The sequence below is a fragment of the Anopheles marshallii genome, chromosome 3, assembly GCF_943734725.1.
Source record: "Anopheles marshallii chromosome 3, idAnoMarsDA_429_01, whole genome shotgun sequence".
Lineage (NCBI taxonomy): Eukaryota > Metazoa > Arthropoda > Insecta > Diptera > Culicidae > Anopheles > Anopheles marshallii.
The window spans coordinates 46,825,964-46,852,339 of NC_071327.1; the positions used below are offsets into that span (position 1 = coordinate 46,825,964).

Sequence of the window (26,376 nt, forward strand, 5' to 3'; positions counted from 1 at the left end):
AAATGTTTAAATCTTCACAACATTTGCACACAAAAGCTTACCTCACGCCCGTGCACTCCAAATGAACATCCACCTAATGTCGGCCCCGTGTAGAACCCTTCAACTGCGAGTGTTCCGAATGTGTAGATTTTTATTAATTTGCTCAATGCCAAACAATGCCCAGATCACTGGTGGCACATTAGAACGAATCAAAAGTGCCCACTTTTACAGCTGTTTTCATTTGCAGTTCGAAATGTGTGTCGCTTTTTCCCGTTTTTGGGATGCGGGTTTCACCCCTTTTTTCTCTCGTGTGGCACTGAGTTGTTTTCCATTACAACTGATGCAGATGAACGTTTCAAGCAGTACCCGAAATACAATGGCTCTTGGCCGTAATCTCAATAATCAATACATTTTGTTGTTTGGAGGGGTATGATTATTGTTTCACTACTTCAATTAAAATTCGTACCGACGCGTTCGCATTCATAATCGCGAAGGGATCTCACAAACGGTAAGCCTTGTTGACGCTTGGCGTTAACGTTCTTTGGTTGTCAGGTATTGGAAGTCTTCTGTTCGAGCTACAAGACTGGCTAATCCTTGCAAGCCGTTCCAAGTGGAGCGGATCATTGCTGCCATGACTGACGGGGAAGACGGTGACGTACTGCACGTACTCGAGCGTGGTATAAAACATGTTCAGCCACAGACCAGCGATAGTCAGTTGACGTGGTACCGCAATTGCAAGTGTCTACAAGATGAATTTCTGGACAAGTTTTGTATTATCGCTATTAGCTGTTTGCGCCGTGCAGTGCAATGGTTTAGGTCGTGTAACCGATGGAAACAACGCAAGTCGGGGTCAGTTCCCATATCAGGTGGCGTTGACACTGAAGCGTCAAACGGTGTGCGGTGGCGTTATGGTACACGAACGGTTCTTCCTTACGGCTGCCCATTGCTTCTTCAATGGCGATACTCCGTAAGTTTAGACAAGGTCTTATTTAAAGAAATAGCCGGTACATGATTTGATTTCCATTTCTTGCGCACGGTAGACTACCCGTAGAGCAGCTAAACGTGTTCTATGGCTCGGAAAAGTTGTTCTCGAATGGCAGATACAATCGCGTAAAAACGGTTCATTTCCACGATCAGTACGATCATGGCTTCAAGTACGATCTGGCTGTCGTCGAAGTGAGACGTAAGTTTGACCTTTCGCCCACTTCCCGGCCGGTTGCATTTGGAGAGGAATCTTTCGGCGAAAACCTACTGGCCACCGTTACCGGATACGGACGCAGCACAGTCGAGGGTAACATGGCGTTCCAGTTGAAATACGCACAGCTGACTTCTCTGCCGGCTAGCCAGTGCCAGGAAGCGATGGGAAATGACTACTACGAAGGTGTGTTCTGTCTTGACACGAGCAAAGGTTCTGGATTCTGTACGGTACGTAAACGATTCCTTCATCACTTTTCTTTCTGGTATACTAACCGTTGGCTCTTCAATAGGGTGACTACGGAGGTCCAGCCGTGTTCGAAGACAGACTCGTTGGTGTTGGAAGCTACACCGTCGGGGACAAGTGCGAAACAGGTCAGCCAGACGTGTTCGTCGACGTCGGGTACTTCAGCGAGTGGGTTCATTCGGTACTTGAGGCAGAGGCAGAGGCGGAACAGTGATTCACTGATGTATGTTGATAACCGTTTATTTATGTGTCTTTGCTCTTATCATGGACGCAACCTAACATTATCATCTTGCTAAACAGTTCCGTTTTGTGTTTAAATATTATATATACACGCTGATTAGCCGCAATATAGCTACACCCAAAATCTTCGATTAGCCCTTAATACTGTACCACGATCGGTTCGCTTCTCTTGTTTCCTGCATTGTTTTTGGGATAATATACTATCAGACTAAACATTACGATAAAACAAACGAAACATTCTAACTTAAATCACGTATACGAATGGTACAGCACATGTGCTCATACTTTTATGCCCGTGGTTCAGCACCAGTGTTGGACTATTTACAACTCCTGCTAGTGCCGTTTAAGGAAATATGTATCCATAGCTAACTCTAACTAATATGTTCCTGCGCGTCCATATTGCATCGCCGACGGCACGCTCTCGTTACTACCGTGCCTTTTTTCCCGCAAAGATACTTACTTCTCAACAATGCATTCTTTGCTGGTATTACTGTTGCTTCCGACGCTAATGTTGGAGTTGCTACTACTGCTGCTGCTACTGCTGCTACTGCTGAGAATGCTACCGCCACTGTTCGTACTGCTGTTGCTCGTGTTGTTGAGACCGGTCGTCCCCGGTATTATTGGCACGCTGGTCGGACTCTCCTTGGGGCTGTTCTGCGGGCTGATGCGTGTGTTAATGCTGAGATTCTGCGGATAGCCACCGAACAGATTGTTCAGACCCATGTACTGCGACAGAATCGCATGGAAGTTCGGTATCTTGTAGTTGGGCATCACGTTCGGGTGCAGCAACCCGTGCGTACCCGGTAGCAGTGAGGGATGTAGGCCAAAGTTCGGTGGCCAAAATTCGGTCGGAAGCGCTGGATGCGGTATGTTGTGCGTTAGCGGTAGCGCCAGTGGAAACTCAGGCATTCCTGTGACATCAGACAGTGTGTGAAAAGCGAAAGAGATGACCGTTAATTATGATCGTTGTCTGTATTGGGGTGATGCCGTTGATCGACATAATCGGTATATAATTGCATGCTAATAAAAGGTCACCAAAGGGAATGACCAGTACCGGGTGCTAATAGCCGGCTGTCCATTTGATAGACAAACTGTCCATCCTGGATCAAACGGTCTGTACCAAGCCGAAGGTTCTGGTACGGAAAGTTTATAATTACCTTGTTCGTGATGGAGGAAGGCAGATGTGTCCCGTCCCATGGCTTTCTCTCGTTTGCGCCACTTGGCACGACGATTTTGGAACCAAACCTGCGAATTGTAGGAGATAAGCAGAAACACAAAACCATAAGACAATGCCAGTAAATAGCCAGTTTTAAACATTGGCCCCCGCTAATGACCGGTTTCATCGAGGGTGTCAACGCGTTTCACACCGTCACGGGAACATTACGATACGATGGCCGGGGAGAAACGAACATCCCGGACAACTTTATTATCTTTCGATCTTATGGCACTCGCGTGCGTGTAACTGAGTGGCGCCTACGACCTCGCTGTCGATATGCTTCGGCACGCTAATTGGTCCACACTGTGCTACACTGAAATTGATCCAATTGATGGCCGATTGCAGCCACAATACACCGGAACTGGTAGCGAGATCGTTGAAAGCAAGCAGACGGTGACTAATTGACAATATCAGCAATTATTTCCATCAATTATCCACCCAACGTACTGATCAGTGGTTCCATCGGCAGGATGCGGCTCGGTAAGTGTTCCGAATGTCGGAAACCGGATATGAGCAACGGGACGACGCACCGGAAATGATGCGACTGTCGTCGTCCTTTACGCAACGCTGGTTCATTATTAAATCGGCAACAAAACTTGAATAAGTCCCGGGCATGAGGAAGACACACAGGCAAATCCGCACGCAACTGATGAGTCGTCGATCGCTCAATAGAAAGTACTTTGGTTTATCTTCCGGTCTAAAAGGATACCAACGGCATGTTTAATATGGAAAGGATACGCAACATACGAGTGTTGCTTGGCACAGTTCCTAAAGTTACCCAGCGGGACAAATCGCACAAGGAAAATCCTTCCCTTTTGCTGAAGGGATGTTTCTACCCCACAGAACCGGATGCAGTTAAAATTGGAACAATTTTAAGCATTCTCGTCCCGGAAGATGAAATCAATCAAATTCTTCCAACCATTCAAATACAACACGCATTAGGCTCATCCAAATTGATTGGGATCCTTAACTGCTTAGCAAAATCTTCACCCAGACCCCACCCGAAACAGAGCAAGACATCTCACCTTCTTCCGGATGAGACGTTATAACCCTCTTATCCCTGATACGAAGATGTTAACACTGATGTGGACCCAGTAAAATCGAATAGGACGGTCCGATTTTAACAGCAAGCTACGCGATGCTCATTCCTAACCGGCCCTGCCGAACGGTAGAACGAATTTCCGATTGGCCAGTATTGTGCGACCATGGGACGCCCATTGTAAAGTGTTAGGACTTCCATCCGGGAGTTCTTTCCACCGTAAGGTACACAATTGAATCAATTTGTGCTGTGGTTCTTCGTTTATGCAATATGGTTCCAGTCGTTTTGTGTATTCGAGTCCACTGGAAGAAATCTCACACGCAACTGATGCGTTCGGGCATCGAGGGTGGTCGAATCGATGTAACACGTGTTCTAGCCAGTTAATTTGCCACACAATAGACCGATTAATGAATGTAATAAAAGGGCACCGATTTGAGCTGGGGCGAGTGGCTGCTGGGGGTTGAAATAACACGCTTTCAAGCGTTACTGAATAGGGCATTGCTTAATTGAATTATTTCAAATCGCTCGTTCGAGTCGCGCTTCAATCATAAATCAGTCCGAATCGGTGGAGAGCTCTCGAAGGTATTCGGAGATATTGATGCACGAGCGTCGAACATTGAACGTGCGGTAACAGTCCGGTCCTCTCGAACAGTTGAAATGTGATACCACCCCAAGTATGCAAATGACTTCCATTAAAACGATATTGTCGCCGACAGACGGGCCAATTGCGCCAACAAATTAATTATGCATTCCTTCAGCCAATATTCCTATCGCTCCGGTACTGATCGATCTTCGTGTGTCGCGCCCGGTCGCGTCGATAATACGATTAGCTATTTGGTTGTCCGAGAAGCGAAGCAGAGTGCTTCAGCCAGTGAAGAAGCAAACGAAAACCGGTAGCCACCGTCATTTAGCCACCGGCTAAATATGCACTTAATACCGCACATCTCCATCGACGGGTGGGAAAATCTCCAACCTCAATCCCTGGGATGGGTAGGAAAATTAATTAAAACGAACTTTGGCGCTAATTCTACCAACCGGGTGTTGCCCTGGGTCGTTCGAGGCCGTTCGGTGGTCGGATGGCGCACGGGTGGCGACATATTTATTCACTTATAGCCCAGCACCCGGATCGGTTCCCGAGTTCCGAAGCGTGAAGCCAAACTAACCGAGCGGCGAATAAAAAGGTAGAAGAGCCAAAAGCTATCGGTCCCAAGGATTGCTCAGTGACGCAACAAAAGGGACTCCGATATCGCTGCCCTGATTGGATATCGATTAAGGGCTGTTTGGGCTGAGATGATAGGAAAACAAACAGAATGCCCTTTTAATATGAAATCAAGGGCCTCCCGTTACGGACCGTCACCGATAAACTTTCGCTACGGACGCGCCCCCACCGTACTACACAGGGATAGTGTGTGTGTGTTTGTGTGGACTTCCAGTGCGTCCTGAGGGTTGATGCGTGATGTGTGTACTAAGTTGATATTATTACATTAAAAGCAGATTATTGTTCCTGTTTGGATAGTGATTCGTGCTACGGTCTCTTGACCTCCTGTTCGCACGGGGAGGTCATTTCGTCCCGATATTTTCACAGCTCGTGTCCTGGTGGAAGATTCACTTTCCAATTCATTGTAATGTGGAAATGAACATTTTTTATAGTACTAACGCTGGCAACAATATAATCCCCCTGCATCAGAGATCAATCAGCAAATTACGTATGAATAATCGGTCTATTATGATGCAAGATTTCAGCGTAGCATAAATAACCCCCTTCAGATAGCACTTCAGACGATGCCAAATGGACTCGATCGCTCCGGCACAGGCAGTGAACCGAATGGCAACGATAAACAATCCCAAGTACTCTTCAAACACCCTCTTTTGTAAGAGGGAGTATTGAGCAAAAAAAAAACGTGTAATCCACCTTCAGCACAATTTTCGGCGGAACCAAATTTACGCCATACCGTGTAGTGCAATGTACCCAGCATGCAGTTCCATTATTGCTCTCTGCTTATTGTCTAAACCTTTTCCCTGCAGTCAACGACTAAATTTCATCTTAATTCACCTTAAAATAGGATTGAGAATTAAATTAATTTGTCTGATTGAATTTTTAACCCCTCGAGCCCACGTTCACAAGCAATGGCTTGGTAAGTTTTTCTTTAACAAAACGGTTGAGCACCACACTACCCTTCCGAGGTCTGTCGCACATAAGCGATCACTCGCGAAAGGGAAAGTGTGTAACCCACTTCAAAGTAGTTACCATGGTTACCGTAACCTGTGTTATCCTGAGCTAGTACAACAACACGCATGCTTATCTGTTTTGAACGATCCTGCTGCCTAGAAATAGTGTGACGATGGAAAGATAGTTGTACAAGGTACAGGCGATTCCCAGATCCCATTTCCTCCCTGTTTTGCATTGTTTGCAAGCAAGTGTTGTTTTATCTCGCAGTGCCACACTGACAATTTGCTATCAAAAGGGTCAATTTGCTCACGTAAAGAATCAGTGTAAGCTTCCCACAGAACAAGCTGCATTTTTTGTGAGCATTTACAGTGTCGGTCATATGAATAATAAGGTTGTCTGTTAATCGAATAGAAATTGAGGAACGAAACATTATGTTTTGTTGTTATGGGCTAACTAACCAAATTATATATAACAAAAACGAATTTGTAGAATAAGTAAAAAAAACAATAATAATATACTCAATAAGATAGCATGTTTAAAACTTCTGAATACCTGTATTACGCATGGTTGTTTCGACTAGAAACAAATACAAATTAAACAAAGTGAAGTGATTGCAGCAACAATCAAAGCGCTGGAATGAGCATTTAAGCTTATATAATACATACGTTAGTTTATAGTTAATATAATACAAGTAGGCTTAGGCATAAATTAATGCAATGAGAATAAGTAAGAAAATTAATTCTTTGGAATCCATCAAATTTAAAATAGATTTTTAAGCGATGGTTCTTTTAATGATTTACCAAATAAATATCGGTTTATTGGATTACAAAATACCCTCGGGAATAGAAAACGTTTACTAAATTATTTAAAATGCATCAAAACATGAAACACCAATTTTATTCCAATGACCATCACTGTGAGAGAAAAAAAACATACATTCAGATAACATAGAAAGTGGAACTCAATTTGACTAAGCTCCCTATAACGCCCTATCGAGGCAACGGTACTGTTTGGGTGGGTTCAATCCAATAGGGTGAGCACATGCACACAGTTTCAATTGTCCCTTTACAAACCCGGCAACAAACCGATCGGCACATTTTTAAGCTCATTAAATCCGATGTAATTGACATCGTTTGATTTTTTGAGTTTTTCCACCACGTCGTTAACGGTCTATCAAACCAACCGCTTCCCGAAAAGGGATCGGTTTCGTTCGGTGCGGGGGAAAAACTGCCACGCACCTAAAACAGTTTTCCTGCTCGCGCAGGACAAAGCAAGACTGCATGCCAAAGGGCCCACACGACACGTTATGTTGTTACATTTCAATTAAACGTATTTTTATCGTTCCCATCCCGGTTCTGGTACACTGTGGCACCCATCGGGGAAGCGCACGTGCGCAAAAGGGAAGGACAGAAGAACGATTATCTATTGTTGGTTGGGCTTGATCGGTACCCCATTGCCCACATCCCGTACAGGATGTGCTGTTCGCAGCGGCCGGAAAGTGAACTAATGCATTCGCGTAATTCGCTCCATTCAGTGATGGTGCGCGCCCATCAATTCGCCATCCGATGCAGCCAGGAGAGCGTAAACGACGGATATCCGAGATGGAAGAAAATTAGCCCAAAACGCTGTAAATAAAGTCGCAAGGAAGACGGCATAAATTGTACCGAAGCGTCACACCAGGCACAGTGAACGAACTACTCGCTGCACGAAAGCATCCTTACCGGCGCGTTGGGTTATCATTTTTCCCACTCGGTCCATTTCGATCCTCCGATTGGCTGGAGGAAAGCGACGTGTTGGATGTGCAAATCTAAATTTAATAGCACATAATTGCAATTAATGTACAGGCCGGGCACAGGGTGGCTTTCTTACTGCCACCACAGCTTAAACGGCTAAAGTACAGATTTAATTAGCGCCGCTTTTCAAACCCAACACAGTCGGAAAGCAACAGCTCTCCTCGGTGCGGCGGTTCTATGCTGCTCGTACCGATTTGGATGATTTAATTGAATGCAATTTTGCACTGCAATTAGTCCATATCGTTGAATGGATAGAAGCGCTAGTGCCCGCATCACGCCCAGCGGATGGGGAAAACCCCCCGGTAATGGGTCCATTTTACCATCACCGGCGCACCGGTGTCCCATTGTGGTAGCCATCGTGCGTAAGTTGGAAAATTGTTGCCAATTACATAAACCTATCACAATAACACGCTGTTGATGGTGGGCACGCCGTAGGCCACTGCCACTGACAGTGGCTGAAAAGGAGTTGAATGTTTTTCCTTCATTCCATTCCATCGAGACAGAACATCTCGAAAGCTGCGCGAGAACAGAACCACTTGCAGGATGGGTTTTCCCGGAGTGGCTTCGTCTGACGGTTTATACATTAGTATAATCCTTGTAAAACCCCATCCAAATGGTTAATGATCCTATTAATGATTCCTGTTGCCTAATTTCGTGTCTGCCGTGTTGCTAATCTAGCGAATACAGTTCAACAGAACAATACACTGCCACAATTATATATTTCCAGGGTTGAGTATCACCTTGGGTAATATTTTTCGCCATTATCGCTACAAATTTCCCTCTCTCTCTCTCTCTCGCAACGAAAAGGAAGTGGATAATGAAATTTATGTGCGGTTGACTGGCGGACAATAACATCTCTATTTGCTACCGGTTTCCAGTAAACACATTCCTTGCCTGGAAAAGACTTTCCCGCTTATTCCGACGGTGCAGCGGAAGCAATCGGATCCGGAGAATCGGTTTCCTACTAATTAGCGAACAAATTTATGCTAATCGCAGTCACACCGGACGGAACGGAATCCGCTGCGTGCCCGCTCTTGCCGACACCCTAATAAATCATGTTCTCACCATTATTTTTACATATCAAACACACACACACACACACACATACACACATCTAGGCGCGGGAAATGCATCCCTCTTGGGAGCAACGTCAAATGTCAAACAGGAGTGTTTTCCACACCGTGGCCAAAGACCCAAACCAATGGGAATGGGAACGTGATGTGAAAAATGTTTATTATAAGTTTATTAAAAGCGATTAATACCGATCGTCACAATGGGCCGTTATACGGTCAGTACGCCGATGCGCGTTCGCTCATTATCCCGAGAGGAAATGACGGCGAGCACGGCGACGAGGAAAAAAAACATATTCATGTTATTCAACCCCACGAGGGTTGACAAATCCATAAGCCAGCTTCCACGGGTAAGGGGCGATGCGTACGGAAGGGAGGTTTCAGAAAACGGTTTCAATTACACACGCAGCCTGTAGGATTCCCGCAGGATTGTTCCTTAGACCGGAGGGATTAACTGCCAGAAACGCTAGAATTGGGTTCCGTATCATCCCTTCCGTCCGTTCGCGCGTACGCACCGAAACGATCCTTTGGTAGCGGATTTGCGCAATCCCGAACGATCCACTCCACCGATTTCGCGTTACGCCACATTGCAAAGGGCAAACATTGGACGATGCGCGCGAGGAACGCAGCAAATGACACAAACAATTCCGTTTAAGGCGAGGGTTTCTTAGTGAGACCTCCGGGGAAATGAGTTTCCGTGGGGTTTTCGGACCCGTGCAAACTTTTCTACCTTAAAAGGTAGACTTGGAAGGCAAAAAAAAAACAACTGCCAATGAACTAAAAGAGCACCGAATTTGTTTGCCAACTAGAAGGAATGAAGTGCGTGTGACCTGTTTCGCTGCTTTTTTTTTCCTTTTCATTCCCATTCGAACAAAACCGTGATTGTAATTTGAGGTTTCGTGCACAATTATCATATGACAAACTGGATTGTTGTAATTGCAAAACCCGACACTCACCGTAATTGTGTTTTTATTTGCAAATGGGGGAAAACGGACTTCCTTTTGCAGCAATAAAAAAGCCTCACACACACACACATACCGCGACGGAACAACATTCCAAACCCATTTTACGTAAATCTCCACTGTCACACAACCGGCGTTTGGGTGTGTTAGACCAATTAGTGCCTAATAATGTCTGGCAGGGTTTTGTTTCGCTTCCCGCAGGGCATGGTGCACCTTGAGCGACGGGCCCAACACTCCATTAAACACACTGCGTAATGCGATTTACACGCAACGGGCAACGGGGCGGGAAAACCCACGTCAAAATCCCGAAACCAATCTCACCGCACCGCAACTACATTACTTGGCCATCCATTTTCGACCGCACGGTCGATTATTCAACCGAGCTAAGTGGTGCAGTGACAGTGGTGTTACTGTGGCGCTCTTGACCAACTACCGGTTGGAGCGATAGAGGTTGGTGGTTGAAATTTTGCACGACCTACCTGTACACGCGCCTCGCTGAGGTCTAACCGCATCGCCAGCTCTTCCCTGGTGAACACATCCGGATATTGCGTTTTCTCGAACGCCCGCTCCAGCTGGTGCAGTTGGTAGGTGGTAAACGTTGTCCGAGATCTAAGGGGAGATGGTAAAGTAAAGTGCATCCCGAAAAAAGATGGCCACCAACGGCTGTGTTATTAACGTTCATTTCGAAAACTAGAAAAAAACGCCATTTTACCTTCGAATTTTTCTCGGACGGCCCATATCGTTCGGATCGTTATCCATCGGATCGATGTCACCCATGATCGGTAGCTCATCATCGTTGTCCACATCGACGCCACCACCGTCGTGCACCTCCACCGGGGATCCTTCGCGTTTGAGCGAATTTTCCTGATCTGTCAGCACCCGGAAACGGAACATGGCAATGAAATGAGAAACAAAAAAAACACAAAATTAGACCACATCAAATTTGTAAAACCAAATCAATCCCATTGTACCGTGGTCAAAGAGAGCGTTTCAATAAAAAAAATGCAATTTCCTTTCGAAATTTCATTTACTTCGTACGGCCAAAAGAGGTTCGTGTCTTCCCACACACACTCTGACTAGTCTAACCACAGGGCTACAGCGGGTAGTATCGAGGGACAGTTTAGCTCGCGGCTAAATGCCAAAAATAATAAAACATTTTTTAAATGAGTTTCTACCACACACACGGTGCCAAATTTGTCTGCATCACTTTGAAGCCTATCGAACCGTTTTGCCATTGCGTTTCCATCGATGAGCAGCGTACAGGGGCCTCCATATGTTTGCTTTGTCCCGAAACTGTGTCCGCACACTGGACGGTTCATATAAAACAATAAAAAAAGAAAGACATCAGTGCACCGGACGACATCGAAAAGTTCCTGCCCTGGTGTGTGTAGTACGTGTTTCGGGGCTCGACCGAATGAATGCACCAATTAAATAATCATCATCCTTTCCACGCACAGCCAAAGGCGACTTGGATGTTGGACATTTTTCGTCGTCCATTTCGGTGCTTACGTTTCGATAGACGAATTTTACGATACCACACGGTACCAACGGTTTCGAGTATGCTTAATCCTTTGAATGTGCTTTCCTGTTCCTGCCGTCTGTATGTGTGTGTGTCGTTTCACCCAAACGTTCTTTCAACCCGGCTAGGATTCGTTTTCCGATGCTGGATTTAAATTTTTTAGCCCTTTTTTCGTTTTTGCAACCAACCCCGCAATTGGCCAATCAAGTGAACAGAGAAAGCAACGAATCTGTGAGACGACTCGTTGTTCATTTTCCGTTTTTGGGAAAATTGTGCGATTTATTATTTCCTCGAGCGATTCCAGGGTTGGGAGACCAGGTGGGTGGACCGGTCGGAGTTTGAGTGTTTGGTAGAGGGTGTATTGCGAAAAGGCTCATCCCGGTGTGTCTGTGCGTTGGATTTATTTTCTTTCCTTCGTTCATCGAGTTTTACCAATTTTGAACTATTTTTTATTTCGTATCGGAACATATTTTTGTCTGCTGAGCCACGAAGCAGATCCCGCATGGTAACGACCATGAATGGAAGTTGCAATAAAGCATTAAAAAGGGCTTTTATAACCTTATGACGTTTGATTGGGATATTGCTATCAACATTTATTTGTATCAAATTTTCTAAATTTGCATAAAGACCTTATGCTCATTCTGTAGTGAAATTGTTTTTTTACTATGAAAAAATTATTTAAGTGGAAAATAAACATCCCTTCCAGAGGACGTACTTTTCCGAGGCCGACTACAGTACTCATCTACACTGGTGTAAGTGTGTTTGTCGTTCAGGTGCATCCCCATTCCAATTTCTTTTCAAACCGTTACCTTTTCAAACCACGCAAATTAAATAGTTGAGAGCGCATTATATCATGCAAACCACCCTCGCGCTTTGCAAACAACAGCCATCATACTGAATGGGTATGCCACGGAACAACGGAAAACAACAGCAACAACAACAAAAAAACAGGACGACGAACCCGAAAGCCAAACACGGACCAACAATACGACAAATAATAATGCAACCGACCCTTCCGACCCGGGTGCGTACGGAGGGACCAGTTTTTATTAACAATAAACCGCTTAACAACTCGTGCAAACATTGTCAACAGAGGCTGATATGGATTGTGCTGGAGTGATCGCCCGATGCGTGTACTACCTCACCCGATCTCTCATACCTCCGGAAGTTCTGAAAAACGGACTCCTACCCCAACCCAAAATTTCAACATTATCCTTCAAACAACCAGCGACAACATTATCGTCATCATGCTCATCGCCAGCATCGGCGACGACATAATTTGCGTTCCCGCGGTGTTCCGGACGTACAGGACGTACAGTGCGCACCGTCATGTTGGTCCACCCGCTGCGTTGTGTGGGCCCTAATTGTGAGTATATTAAAATTCACCACCTCCGGAGCTGTGGAACGAGGTAACTGATGACAGAGGAGTGCGTATGCAAGCAGAAAACGTAGAAAAAGAGAGAAAAACTCCTGAATTTCCCCCCGGTAATGCGACGCACATTAACGAGTCGCGCACAATGAGCACCGGCAAGCATTAACCGGTGTCAATCGGAAACAGCTACATACACACGAAATCGAATTTATAACGATAAGTTTGCACAACGTTTTAATTCAATCAGGTGTTGTGCCTTCCCCAAAAATAAAAAATAAATAAAACCCACTCACATCCCGAACCATATTTCAATGGCCGATTTGATGTTCAATTTCCGTTCTGGTGCAAAGCAACAGCACACCAAAGGATTCTTGTGATCCGGAGCACTCACGAATCAAAAGCCCTGAGCATCCTGTGTATGTGCGGGTCGGTTTGACGCTCCGGAACCAAATATAAATATGTGACGTTTGGTGGGGATTTTCTTTTCCTGCCTACCCGCAAGGCAACAAGTTAAGCGACAGGACTCTCCGGACACTTTTCCGGAAAGTGTGTCTAACGATACAGCCATGTTGGAAGCATCATTCGCTTCGTGCTGGATACAGGTTCACAATCAATCTCTAGCCTGTGCGTAGGATCAAACGAAATGGAACACACACGGTGTAGTACGTCCCGTTTTCATCGGTTCGCGTTGCCAAAGTGTTAGCAATCAACGGAAGAGAGAAAAAATAGGTATCTCGATACCTCCATTTTCCCATCGGAAACGACATCTATTTTTGTGTTCGCCGTCGATCTCCGCTCCCATTAAGATATTTCAATAAAAGCAACGTATATACCTCCCTCCAACGTAGAGCGGAGTGACAAATAAATCGCGTCACCGCAGACCAATTAAAGGCGGCATGTTTTTATGTGCGATTCGCGAGTTCCAATTACGGTGGATTGTTGAAGGAAATAAATAAAAAAAAACTCCTCTCACTCCTATTTCCTTTCATGGTAAATTGCAAGCAAAAGATTGAAAATAATTTCCAACATGCTGTATTATCACATGCGTCATCACATGCTCGTCAGGTGTGTGAAAGGTTAAGGTGCAAATATACGACCAAATAGTACCGTTGTTAACACCATCTCGAAACTGGCGCGTCGTATCCTGTATGTCCAGCAAGGACCTGAGCCAAACTTTATGGTTTGTTTGGAGAAGTAATAACGCCCAAAAAAGGGGATCGTTAGAAGGGAACGAAAAGATGAGTTCATAAAACCTGGCCCATAGGATACCCCTTTTAAATGGAGTTCCCAACCAGAGAGACCAATGAAATGGAGAGGGAAAGAAAGGTAACCACAAAATCCTAATTAATCCACGCATCATTGCCCTTCGTGCTCTGTATCGTGCTCCTGCAGGTACTTAACCCTTAACGGTGTGATTTCAGGGGCTCTGGAGGTTTGACGCGTCCAAAAGGGTTTCAATGTGCGTGTCAAGGAATTACCGGTCATACTGGGGCCATCGTTCCAAATCGACCATCCCGGTGAAGACCTATAGCCGTAACAATAACAACAGTTGTTGCTCCGGTAAGCTGTACTAAATATACTTTCTTATGGGTGATCTTCTCCTGATCCCCGCCTGTCAGGTAAACGCTTAGACCAAATTGTTTTATGGCCCTCTTCACGAGTTCCCAAAGTGAGTGGCCAACACTTAAGGTTGACCGTTGGGTAATCGATTCTTCATCGATGTAGTGAACGGGTGAACACGGATGCTGATATTGGTATGGGACGTGGAGAATTACATAGTGCCTAACGCCAACCGGACGGGAAACATGTTTATGACGCTAGACAGGGAAATAGAAAAACCGTCATGCAAGATATGCCTACATTTATGACAGGAAGGCAACGCATTTCCTCCGAATGGTTCCACAAACAAGACTGCTGGATTTGTGCTTCCGGTTTGAACGTAATGGGGCCACGGCATACAATACAATAAAGCCTTATTGTTTTTTCAATATTTCAACGAAACATTTTTATTTAGGATGTTTTCCTCTATAAATTACCTTTCATCCTCTTTCCTATCATCTACTTTATTGTGCGACGAGTGCAAAGAAGTAGAGTTTTATCACCACCAACTCACAGACATAGATTAATTTGTTATATTTATATCCAAACAACACTCCCACCCTGGGAATCTATTTCCAACATAAATGGCTATTATCATTTCATTATTGTGTTCCGACTCAAAAAAATGAAAGCGCCAGGATATTCCTACATCGTGGCACAAAAAAACATCTGCTGATTAGGGCAGAAGGGCACATGTTATTTATCATCTGCTGGTCGCCCATTCCAGGGCGGCTACTTTTTCACCGACTAAACTCGCTAATGATGTTCAATAAAGCAACCCCAACACCCGAAAAAAGGGGTTCCTGTTATTTTCTTTTTTCGACGCGGAAAACACAGGTGTAAGTTTTGATCGTGTCAACCCCCTTCCGAACTGGATGCATGTGAATGTCTCATTTACGTTCGGTTCGTCCCAAACAATCTGAAGTTTGTAAGTAAACGCACCATTCACACCATCATCCTTTCCATGCACAAAACGCTTAGTTCCCTAATTCGCCGGTACCGCTCGGCACCGTGTCTATTCAATATTGCTTCCAATTCCCAACCCCGCAAACACACCACGTCTGATCGTTGGTTCTGGCATTAATTGATTTATTAGATTATCGATACTCAATTACCCAGGGGCCAAATGTTTCGATTCCCATCGTTTCGGTGGGGGGGGGGGGAGCAAAAAAATTAAACGACACTCCTTTCAGGTATATCGCGCCCCGTTCTGAGGGTGTAACTCCTACACGAAGTAGTGATCGCTCACATACACGCGATAACATCATGGACCCTGTTTATATCCCCTCGAACTAAACAAAAAAATACATACCGAGGCTGTTGTTGTTAATGGTAAGACTGTTGTTGTTATTGTTGTTGTTGTTGCTGCTGCCATTAGTCCTTCGCGTATGGTGATGATTGCCCAGTATTTGATCTATACTGTAGACCGCTCTCGGTTTCGATATTGCGCTGCTCTGTGGCGGTGCGCGGATGACGCGTTCGGCGTGCACGGCTCCTGACATCATCTTCAACATTGATTCAACAGTTATGATGAATGGCTCTAATACAATTCGCACCACACTTAGCTGCTGGAATATCTTAGTCTTTTGTTTCGTTTCGACTTGTGTGTAACTTAAATAATATTACACAGGTGTTTTTTTTCATTCAGTTTCCAACGTTAAACCAGTCACTTCATACAGTTTAATCACTTTGTACACTGCCGTAAATTCGTACGATCACTTCATATGGCGTTACAATCACTTTCAATTTTAAATCGCACAACTTGTTTGTGTTTTCTTCATCCACCTTTTCGCGTAACCATACCCAGCACGGTCCTGTTCCGTTCAACATCAAACGCAAACCACAATTACCGACCCTCCAACTGCCTAATTCACTGGCCGTCCGAAGTGATCTGCTCGAATGTCTGCCTAGAAGTGAACGTAAAGCAGTGCGTACCGTCGAATAAATATTAAAAACATTCCAAATAGAGTTTTCCTCCCTTCGAGCGGTTACAAACACCGTTGCAGTTGTGGAACCTGTGCCATTCTACAAGGTAACCCTCCCATACACAAACACACAGCCACTGCAAACCTAATGCATCTAGTGCGCATGCCGGGGTAGAGTCGGAAAATCGGAATGGAAAGAGAACGCACGGTTCAAAAATAGGGGTAGTTTTCTTCGATATCTCGGGGTGCCTGCGTGACTGGTGTCGTCCCGTTCCCGCAACCTGGCAGGTAGACCCGTTTCCCACCGCAGCTACACGCGCGTTTCATTCATCATCCCTTCCCTAACCTGTGCTGTGCATTGAGGCTTGTGGAAGTATCCCACGAATGGACACTGCACGTTGACATGGTGACGCTGGAAAGAGACCGTCCGTGGAGCGGGTGGCACTGGAGCATGGCAGCCGCATCCGAAGACGCGCGTGATTGGAGGAGGACACAACAAGTGTGTGCCAAAGCCTAATGTTGCACTAATAGGCCCTTGCGTTAGTTTGCAATTGTTACAAATGAGACATAAATAGAGTCATCTTTATGGGTAGTTTGTTTGACCAGTGGTGTTACGCACGGCAATGAATTATACACATTTTATTGTATTTTTATTTAGAGAAATCGGCAATAATTATTGGCGTCTTGAAATACGCAAAAAAGCAAAAAATATAGCAAAACATATTTTTGAATCAATTTTATGATACAATTACAATTATATCAAAGTTCAAGTTTCTTTACTTAAATGTTACAGCTCCTTTATAAACGATTAGATTAGAAATGTGCTCTAAATAAAGTTCGTTAGGTGACAATTTAATTAGCTGCACACCATCCACCACGACGCATAATTGTTGTTTTGACTGTGGCATTTCAAACATTTGTGCATAAATTAGCAATTTATTGTCGCCGTTCGTTCAGCGCATGCATGTTTGGACATTATTAAACATTTAAATAGAAATTCCAACATTCATTTCCGGGTAACAGACTTTTCCGGACCAAGATCTTCGAGCGAGGCGTATGTAAGTTTCCCCGCAATTAATGATCGACACAAAAGGTGTGTTATTCGTACACCTTCTTTTTGGCACTGTTTCGCAAGATGCAAGACCAGGCAAAAGATGGCGACTAATTCAAATGGTCTGCGGACGGAAGGAAAAAAAAACAAAAAAGTCCACTTTCAGGGCAAGCCTACCTCGGGCAACACGGTATAGGGTTACAGACGATGGTCAGCTTCTGTACCCCGCGTTCCGCTAGTTGTTCTTCATTCATCAAAACCTAAGGTACACTTAACTCTCTCCAACTTCTACCCCGTTGCGAGTTGATCCCGTAAAATCCCCACTCAATTTTCGACCTGTCCGAGCAGGCACCCCGGTTGAGGTTCGAGCTGGTGAGCTGAACCATTCCATTCAGTAACATCCAACGCTAGCGTGTAAAATGTCGCGACCAAGGCCAATCGCGAACAGGCGGGCAAACGAACGTAACCTTGCCGTGGCGATAGGTAGCGTCCAGCATAAATAACCAGCATCCTCGCCTGGAACGCTTCGCTGTGGGTTCCATTGGCTGGTGGAATGGTGATAGGAGAGGAAGTAGTCAAAACAAAAAGATTACAACTATTTAGACCAGAAGGCACCGGGCGTAGGCCAAACAAAGTTTTGCTGCAGGCACGCCACGAACTGACGGGTGCATCTGGACCATCGATGCGAAGGAAACCATGGAAAAGTTTTACGACCGTGCTTAGCTGTGGTTTTGTTATTCCTTCCGTTGATCCTCGATGATCCTTCGATCGAGGAACGTCTCTTGGCGGCAGGGTAGTACTTTTGAGACCAAGACCAAGGTATGGGGTTAAGATTCATTCATTCACAAACATATCACAAGATTTGCTTGTTGAAATTTAAACATTCGCATCCATGATGACGGTATCGCTGAGAGGTGCCTGAGCAAATTTGGCTGCCGCAGACCCCGAACTCTATTCAGTCAGCTCGGGGGTAATCCTTTGTTTTCATTGGTGCGAAAAAAGATTTCCGTACTAGCAAATGATTATTTCGAGGACAAATCTGATCCATCATATGACTGCAGCAAGATCAGGGAAACTTCCTGCTTAACCGCAACCGCAGCAGCAATTTGGAAAGCCCGATCCTTACGATACGACGGTTCATCCAGTACAGACCCTTTCACTTTGACCCGGGTGACACTAATGATAAGACTAATAATGATCTTCGCCACAAACGAAGCATGGAATCGGATTAATTTACATTGTTTTGGCAAAGCAGCGTTAGGTTGCGGTTAGACCCGAGAATCCGCAACCCTTCCTTCAATCGCTGTTGCAACAAATGGTACCAGAATCTTAGCGTAAGGTCTTTGGAAAGTCACGTAAAGTAAAACCATCATCATCGGGGATGTGTACGATGAGACATTGCGCGTTAACTGTCTTGCCCCGAACGAGCCCACTTGTAAGGGGTACCAAACATATCCCCATTCGGCAAGACATGCGCAGATCGATACTGAGCTTTGATTGGATGGCGTGAGGAATGCTTTGCCCGATGCGTACATCAGTAGCGCTAAATTGCAGTACAGTTCACACCAACACACAGCTACGGAGGGCGAGTGGTGATGCCGATCAGCTGGTGTTAATTTATACAGATGCAATTTGTCGAACGAAACAGGATAGTTCACTGAAGGATGCTGCTAACAGAAAACACTTTTCACTATCATTTGTTTTTTTTTGTAATATCATTTATAATAGGGGAAAATTCTCAATGCGTTTTTTATCTTTACTGCTTCTTTAATTCTTAAAGAACGGCCAGGTACTCGTTAGTCAATAATCTGGAGACTATTGAACTACCAGATGAACTGTTAGCTTTATTAAGAATTGCTAGAATAGTGCACCACATATTCTGGTGGGAATTGCAATTGTTAGAATAAGCTTTTTAAAACAAAAATGATTCTTCTTTTTTTAAATAATGTATTAATTCAAGTAATACAATTCCAATACAAATATAACTGTAGTATCAAATAGTAGTAAATTAAAAAAATATATTCTATTATAATTTTTAATTTGTTTTATCTTACAACTTATCGTATTTAACTAAAAAATTTAAAACATTAAATTATTTAAAATCTCCATTAGCTCCACAACATTCCTTTCATGACAGTAAATACCAACCTCAACCGAAATCAAACCAAACGTTGCACACTACCATTGCAGAAAATTTAATCATATTTCATCCCTGGCGAGCCTGTAACTCAAACACAAACTCCTATATCAATAATGCTACCCCGCAATTATCACTTATTCGATTTCGTTTCCCGGGCGTACTAAACACTCATTCGGCCATTTGCCCACCAACACACCCAACCCCCTCCCCCTCTCGCTCGTGATCCCGTCGCACAACGGCCGAATCCTCGCACTCAAACGGTCTTAAAAGGCAATCAACTTTTCAATCACAATCATCGAAAATCGCGAACAAATCTTCAATTTCCTTTTTGCCTGGCTGCCGTTTGAATGCTGTTGTGTTTCTTTCACATCGAAAACGGCAGGCAGCATCTACTTCTACGCCATTGTTACAAAAAAAAGCCTCACAGCAAAGCAATCGGTATTGGTGTGTGGTGTGGTGTACCCCTAATACCATCCCGTGGCCAAACGTAACGATCGAATCGGTCCAGAAAACAAGAGCATCAGAGGAGCGAGCAGAAAAAAAAGCAAGAAAAGAATCCCCAAACGACCCGTTTGCCCCATCACTTGACTGGGATGGAAAGTAGTATTCGAATGCCGTGACGTACGTCTCGATTTGAACCGGCACCCGTTCCACTTTATATTCCTCCCAACGTGATACATTTCGATGACAGTAAGGATACGGATTGGATCGCGCCAATCCGCTAAGCTCGTAGCGGGAGAAAAGTGTGCCGGTGGGAGGAGCACGGAGGACTTCGAGGACGATTACGCGACCGGAAAAGTGCCGTCAATCGATGGTAATGTGCCGGGAATATGGCATTCGCGCTCACCGAGATAGGAGATGAGCAATAATCGGTCCACTTATGCCGTCGAATGCCAGCGCACACGAGCACGGCAAATCGGAAGTGGATATGTGCGCACATCGGTGTGAAATGAAGGAAAATGCAATAAATGCTAGAATGGGAGAAAGATTGCAAATAAAGGAAAACAACATCATAATCGCCACAACTCAAATACTACGTAATGTCTACAATTGAATCATAATAAATCTCTAAATGGGGAATATTTAAAAATTCTACAGCAAAATATTCTTCTTTTTCACATTAACCATTGGAGGAAAAGTTTTAGTGAAATGATCCTGCTAGCATAAATGAGCGCAAGCAGTTTGAAAAATGGGAAGAAATTAACATGTATTGATGGAACGCGGTTGAGCTATTTGCCCTTTTTATCGATTACATTTATAACTTACAAATAATTTAATGAACAGCAATAAGTAGAAAGTTGTACATTCAACCAATTAGCGGTCTTGACATGCCTGTTTATTGCTAATTATTCCACTTGGGTCCACTCGGCATATGTTGGCGGCCTAAACAGACATCAAGGGTTGGGTCGTCTGGTGTCATTCTCATGACATGTCTAAGGGTTTGTTCTACAATTAGCGAGGTTATCGTTCAATTAATAGAGCACGTCATTCTAACGATTGCAAAAATTATGAATCTATCAAACCATTAACTTTTTCATGGATTTGAGGGGCGCAATTTAATTCGTACACATTACCGACTCTGACGAAACAACAAAAAACCCATCCAGTTAACAGATGAATGATTTTGGAAAGGTGTCTGCATTCCGTTCAAAACTCGTTGCTCTTTTCATCACATTAAGCTATGTAAAGTATGTGCCGTTTTATACGCTTTAATAAATTCATTTTCACACCCAATCCGCGACAGTACAGGCGGTGAGCAAAGTTTAAAATCATGCATGAAGCCGTTAAGCGTGATAAACAATTTCCGATACAGAGGGGAAGGATGCCATTTGAAGTGAAAGGGAAATTATCCATCATTATGTGACACGTGCCATTAGCACAGAAGGAACGTTTACATCACTTTGTTCTTTGTATTTTCTATGGCTGAAAATATGATGTGTTCTCTTGAAGTCCTAATCCGTTAAGAGTTGCTTCTTTTCAGGTGTAAAATAATTTCAAGAACATTCCTCTAATGACACATGTGATATAAGAATAGAAATGGAAATCTTTCACAACAGCAGTAGAGTATTAGTAATTCCCACAATACGTAAAACCTGCTTCATATTCCAAGTTCTATAAACTGCTTCATCCTGCCAAAGTGACCGAACTCGTACAGATCCAAGTTGCTTCAGTGTAAACAAGCTCCAATTTAAGGATACCAAGAACGACACCACATCTCCCTAGAGTCTCTACGACTTACACGCCATACACGATGAAGCAATACAATCCAACCGGTCAGATATCATCCACCAGGCTGCAACGCCAAACCAACACAAAGTTCGCAGTCGCAAACGAAACGATAAACTTCCAATCCGTACACCGCACAAGTAAATTCCCAATCTTGTTTGGCCCTTTATTGGCGTCCATTGGTGCCCCTCCCGTGTGCACTAGGAGCAGACCCGGTTCGCCGTTCTTTTTCAGCCGCCGTCCAGTCCGGTGAATGGAGAGCGACCGGTAAATGGAAACAACCAACAATCGACCTAATATCAAACATATACAGAAAATAATTCTCTAATAAACTTTATTACGGTCGTTCCCGGTGGAGATGTGGCTAGCGGCCAAGCAAGGGTACATACAGCAGCCGAGTCACACGGAACGTGTAATTTAAGTTCGAATTGGAAAATGCACATATCGTCCGTACGCTCGCTTGGGGTTTGTTTGATCAAACTTGCCAACTCAAACGAACGTTCCGAACTATTGATCTAGATTTTATTGGAACCGAACGTTCATAAAGCGTTCGTTGGGAGGTTCTTTGTGTGCACTAGTTAGGGAATTTATTACACACGTTTTGGGTGACCCGTAATACAAGCGAGAAGTAATGCAATAATAATTCACATTAGTTCCTGAAGGTTAATATTGTGGACCCTTTTACGAATTTTCAGTCATCGTCCAAGTACATGGAGGGTCTTCTTCGACAATGATCCATCCCCTGCCAATTTTGCCACAAATTTTTTCAACACCTGATTCATAAGAATGTTAAAAAAATATAAAAAGTTCAAGAAATGGTTGAACTCCCATTGATTACTTGGGATCTTTCTATATCTGTTGTATTCAGTGGTCTTGGTTCCTTGAGGCTTGTGCCATAGTGCACAGTGTCCTAAAATGATAGCTCGTTTTTTTCCATATGAGATCAAGATGAAGCATCGAATGATTTATGATTTTTTGTTTTGCATTTAATGGATAACTTTCCTACAAGAAAATCTGAAAATGACACAATTATATTCGTAGATAAAAAACAGTTAGAAATAATGGTGTTCCGTCATAACGGTTAGCAAAGATTTTTATTAGAGTTCAAAATGAATGCTGAGAGACCATAAATCGAAGGAAACAGAACGATTTAGTAATCAGAAGATCCTGAATTACTTTAAAATTGAACTTTCTGATCATATATTTTTGTATGGCGAACTGATAGGAATCACATATATGTTTTAAAAATCGTCGGATGTTTTAGCAAGTATATGTAGTCATCGACCTCTTAGCAAACCATTCGAAGGTCAATCTGATTCTATCCTATTTGGCTTTTTGATTTAAGAGGTTTGACGACCCCTGGCATAGATTCATAACAGTGCAACATCTTTAATTATCATGATTTATAATTAGCTGCAAATCCCACCTGTTGCCATAAACAATCAAAGTTCTTTAAATGAGAAACTACAAGAAGAGTTTAACAAAAGTGCCCATAAACACTTGCCGTGCCACTTTTTAACACACACACACACATACAAATGTGGAAAATCCTTTCCAATCGATTCACGATTGTCCTCGAACCAACTTTTCCCAGCCAATAGAAAACGGTTATTATGCCTTCGGGCTAGGATATCGATAAAGTTTTATTTATTCTGTACTGTTAATATCATTTATGCGTTTCATGTATGCCATCGTCTGCACCGTACGATTTGCCCTAGACTAGCCTAGGCACTAGAGTTCTAGGCTACGCTAGGGAGAAGGTGAAAAAAATAACCCGACCACCCAGTTCCGCCACGAAATTCTGCACTGAAATGGGACAAATCCGCACTGGCGTATACGATTTGGCTTTAGTTTTAGTTTTTCCGTCGTTTTGTTTACCATTTAGATTTCCATTCCAAACTTAAGAAAAAAGGACATTCGCCGCTCACACGGAACGGTGACACGCGCCCGAAACAGCTCACGGTCGAATTGTTTTGCCCCCGAGGTGCCTCTGTGTAACGGGCTGACCAACCGTCGGGGGAGCGTGCGGAGAAAATCAAATTCAATAAACCTTCCGCACTGACTGGCACGACATTTCCCAACCATTTTCCTGCACCTTGTGGAGTTGTGATGAGGCGAAGAATTTCAAGTCGCCGGTGCCTTCGAGCGCTGGTAGTGAAATGTCTTTTTCCTGCCTATTTTCTGCTGTTTGCCCGTGTTCGAGACGCATCGATATGGAGTTATGTTTGTGTGTATGTGTGTGATTGCCCATAGTGAAACGTATGTCCCTTTGCCGGTTCGTCGGGCGAGTAAACAAACAAAAATCAACAACGTAGCGACTGTCGTCGATTGACATCCTACTTTTTTGCTTTTGCCATTGCAAATCCGGCCATTCGTACGGTACGCCTTGGTTTGTGCTGATTCTCTTGCCACTCTTGCTTTATCTGGGGCGTAGGTAGCCCCTATCACCCTACCACCCCCCATCAACAACCCCTTATGTGACAGCCGCGGGGACACGTTGCCAGGATCGTGCAACCGTTTTGAAGGACTCCGGTGTACTGAGCTCCGAACCGAAGCGCAATTGAAGAGGATTCTGTGTGTCTGCCTGTCTGCCAACGGATATGCTCAACCCGGGTGAATCAAACGACGTCAAGCCTGGTCGTAGGGGGCGAGCCCTGCATTGCCCTAGGTTGTGTGTGGACGAAAATAGAGTAAATCAGTTTTGTATTAAATTGATTTTTGTAAAGTTATTTGTGGCTTTTGCGTTCGCACGCATCCGTGGCACCGTGGTGGTGCCGGTGTTTGGACAGTAAATATTATCGTTTCGATTTCGGAAGCCAATCTCGCCGATGCGGCACACGGCCGTACCGTGAAGCGGAGTGAACTACCCCTTTGGATCGATTGGTTGCCTGTGACAATCGTTCGTATCGAGGAAGATTAAGGGAGGAATCCCCTTACTAGGGAATGCACAGCAGCGAATAGACTGCAATGTGCAACGTGGCAATTAAAAAATATTCTTTTTAAACATTTACATTTACACATTTACAGCACATTTTTCGTTTTGAGCCCTTAAGCTAATGTCTAATTTATCCAATGAAGGTCTCCAATCCAATCTAACTAGCTTATCCAACGAAGTCAACTCTGTCATACTAAATAATGTTTAAAGATGTGATTCCTCGTACCGAAAATTGCTCATTTAAACCATTTTCAAGATGGCATCTTCACGAGATGACTGCAATCATGCTAAGTGCTTAAAATGTGCTTCATAAAAATATAATATCTCCAACCAAGATGATCTGTACCCCGTTCGCGTCGCGCGATCACGTGTGGAAAATGATGCGGCACCGTGTGGTACATGTGCGATGAAAGTTTCATATTGAAAGTTAAATCCACTCACGACAGCTCACCAGCTAATATCATTGCCCTGCTCTATGCATATTCTTCTGTATAATTACTTTTTCACTATTCGTACGTTCTGTTTCGTCTGTAAAAGGGGAAAACGCACAGAGTGAGAGAGGGCAATAGGTCAAAGCTTGGGGAAACCGTCCATAAGCGCACAACCAATGCAGAAGGAGTCATCTTTAATAAGCGCGTATTACACCATCCGGCAAGTGCACTCGAAAATTCAATTATACGGATTTAATTAAAGCTTCTTGGGCAGCGGCATTCGTACGTATGTGCTGTTTTGTATATTTTTTTAGCACAGCTTTTCCAACGTTTTGGTTTTGTGTCAACCATTTTGCCAGACTCAATCTAGACGAGATTATACAGAAAGGATTACAATATTGTCATGCACTTTTAAAAATTTCATGTTAGGGATGGATTGCAAAAAACAATACTCAAACTGTCCTTGCAGTTCATAACGTTTATTAAAATTTTGTTCCAAAGGTTTACTTTTTTGTGGAAAGTCTTATTTTATACTTTTTAGAGCGGTTGTAATCTTATGAGCCACTTTATTTGCCCCAATTGGCAATTTACAACAATAAAATGAATGTTTCATTTATTTCCAATTTAACCTTTATACTGCATCAGGGTAAGTGAATAACAGTAATTCATGGTTGAGGAAACACGAAGAGTATTATACTGTTAAATTAAATGTAGTTTAAACTCGTAGTAACTTTAAATTTTAATGGAAACAAAATGCGTTAATGAGAAGGAACATTATTATGTTTGATTGCAAATTTACTGTATCACAATCGAATCCTGCAGGGATTGAAGACTATCCTTTGCTAATTAAAAACGGACTAACGGTGCACACAAGTCCCCGCAAACATCAAACACCGAACCAGATCTTATTTGTGCACTGAAGCCAATTTACTCGCCAATGCAAACATAACGCACTCACGACTAGTGAGAACCAGCCCGATGAGAAAATTCACCATTCACAAACATTCACCCACCCACATTCCTGTCACCCAACAACAATCAACAAATCGAATAAAACTGATTTTCCCATTATTAACTCGTTTCCCCCTTCGGTTGCCTTTTTGTTTGTGCAGTGCTAATCGCGCATCTCCGACACTCTTTGCTCTTTTCCTCTGCGCTCTGTGCATTAATGGTCATTGTGGATGGTTCGCTCAACGAAAGGGATGCAGCTTGCAAACGGCACTGTATGTTTCCCATGAAAGTACATGAACTTTTGGTGGGCCTAAAAT

At 43.8% G+C, this 26,376-nt stretch overlaps 2 protein-coding genes across 2 annotated transcripts; one reads left to right on the forward strand and one right to left on the reverse strand.

Moving 5' to 3' along the window:
* The first annotated feature begins 610 nt into the window (after positions 1–610).
* Positions 611–1,634, forward strand: LOC128712696 (serine protease SP24D-like). The gene is made up of 4 exons (XM_053807584.1): positions 611–656; positions 766–946; positions 1,020–1,404; positions 1,467–1,634. Exons 1-4 carry the CDS (start codon positions 611–613, stop codon positions 1,632–1,634), a joined length of 780 nt encoding a protein of 259 aa, XP_053663559.1.
* Positions 1,635–2,116: 482 nt separating this feature from the next.
* On the reverse strand, positions 2,117–15,914 carry LOC128716360 (retinal homeobox protein Rax). Its single transcript, XM_053811280.1, has 5 exons — positions 15,713–15,914; positions 10,623–10,779; positions 10,390–10,519; positions 2,818–2,905; positions 2,117–2,571 (listed from the first exon to the last, which is right to left on the reverse strand). Exons 1-5 carry the CDS (start codon positions 15,912–15,914, stop codon positions 2,117–2,119), a joined length of 1,032 nt encoding a protein of 343 aa, XP_053667255.1.
* Positions 15,915–26,376: the final 10,462 nt, after the last annotated feature.

What these genes read in the sequence shown, in the direction of transcription:
- LOC128712696 (XM_053807584.1), top strand. Translation starts at nt 611, where the DNA reads ATGACTGACGGGGAAGACGGTGACGTACTGCACGTACTCGAGCGTG. An exon ending in ACTGCACGTACTCGAGCGTG is followed by an intron (nt 657 to 765) that starts GTATAAAACATG and finishes TATCGCTATTAG; the next exon opens with CTGTTTGCGCCGTGCAGTGC. An exon ending in TTCTTCAATGGCGATACTCC is followed by an intron (nt 947 to 1,019) that starts GTAAGTTTAGAC and finishes TGCGCACGGTAG; the next exon opens with ACTACCCGTAGAGCAGCTAA.
- LOC128716360 (XM_053811280.1), bottom strand. Translation starts at nt 15,914, where the DNA reads ATGTTGAAGATGATGTCAGGAGCCGTGCACGCCGAACGCGTCATCCGC. An exon ending in CATTAACAACAACAGCCTCG is followed by an intron (nt 10,780 to 15,712) that starts GTATGTATTTTT and finishes GGGTGCTGACAG; the next exon opens with ATCAGGAAAATTCGCTCAAA. An exon ending in CTTCCTCCATCACGAACAAG is followed by an intron (nt 2,572 to 2,817) that starts GTAATTATAAAC and finishes CTGATGTCACAG; the next exon opens with GAATGCCTGAGTTTCCACTG.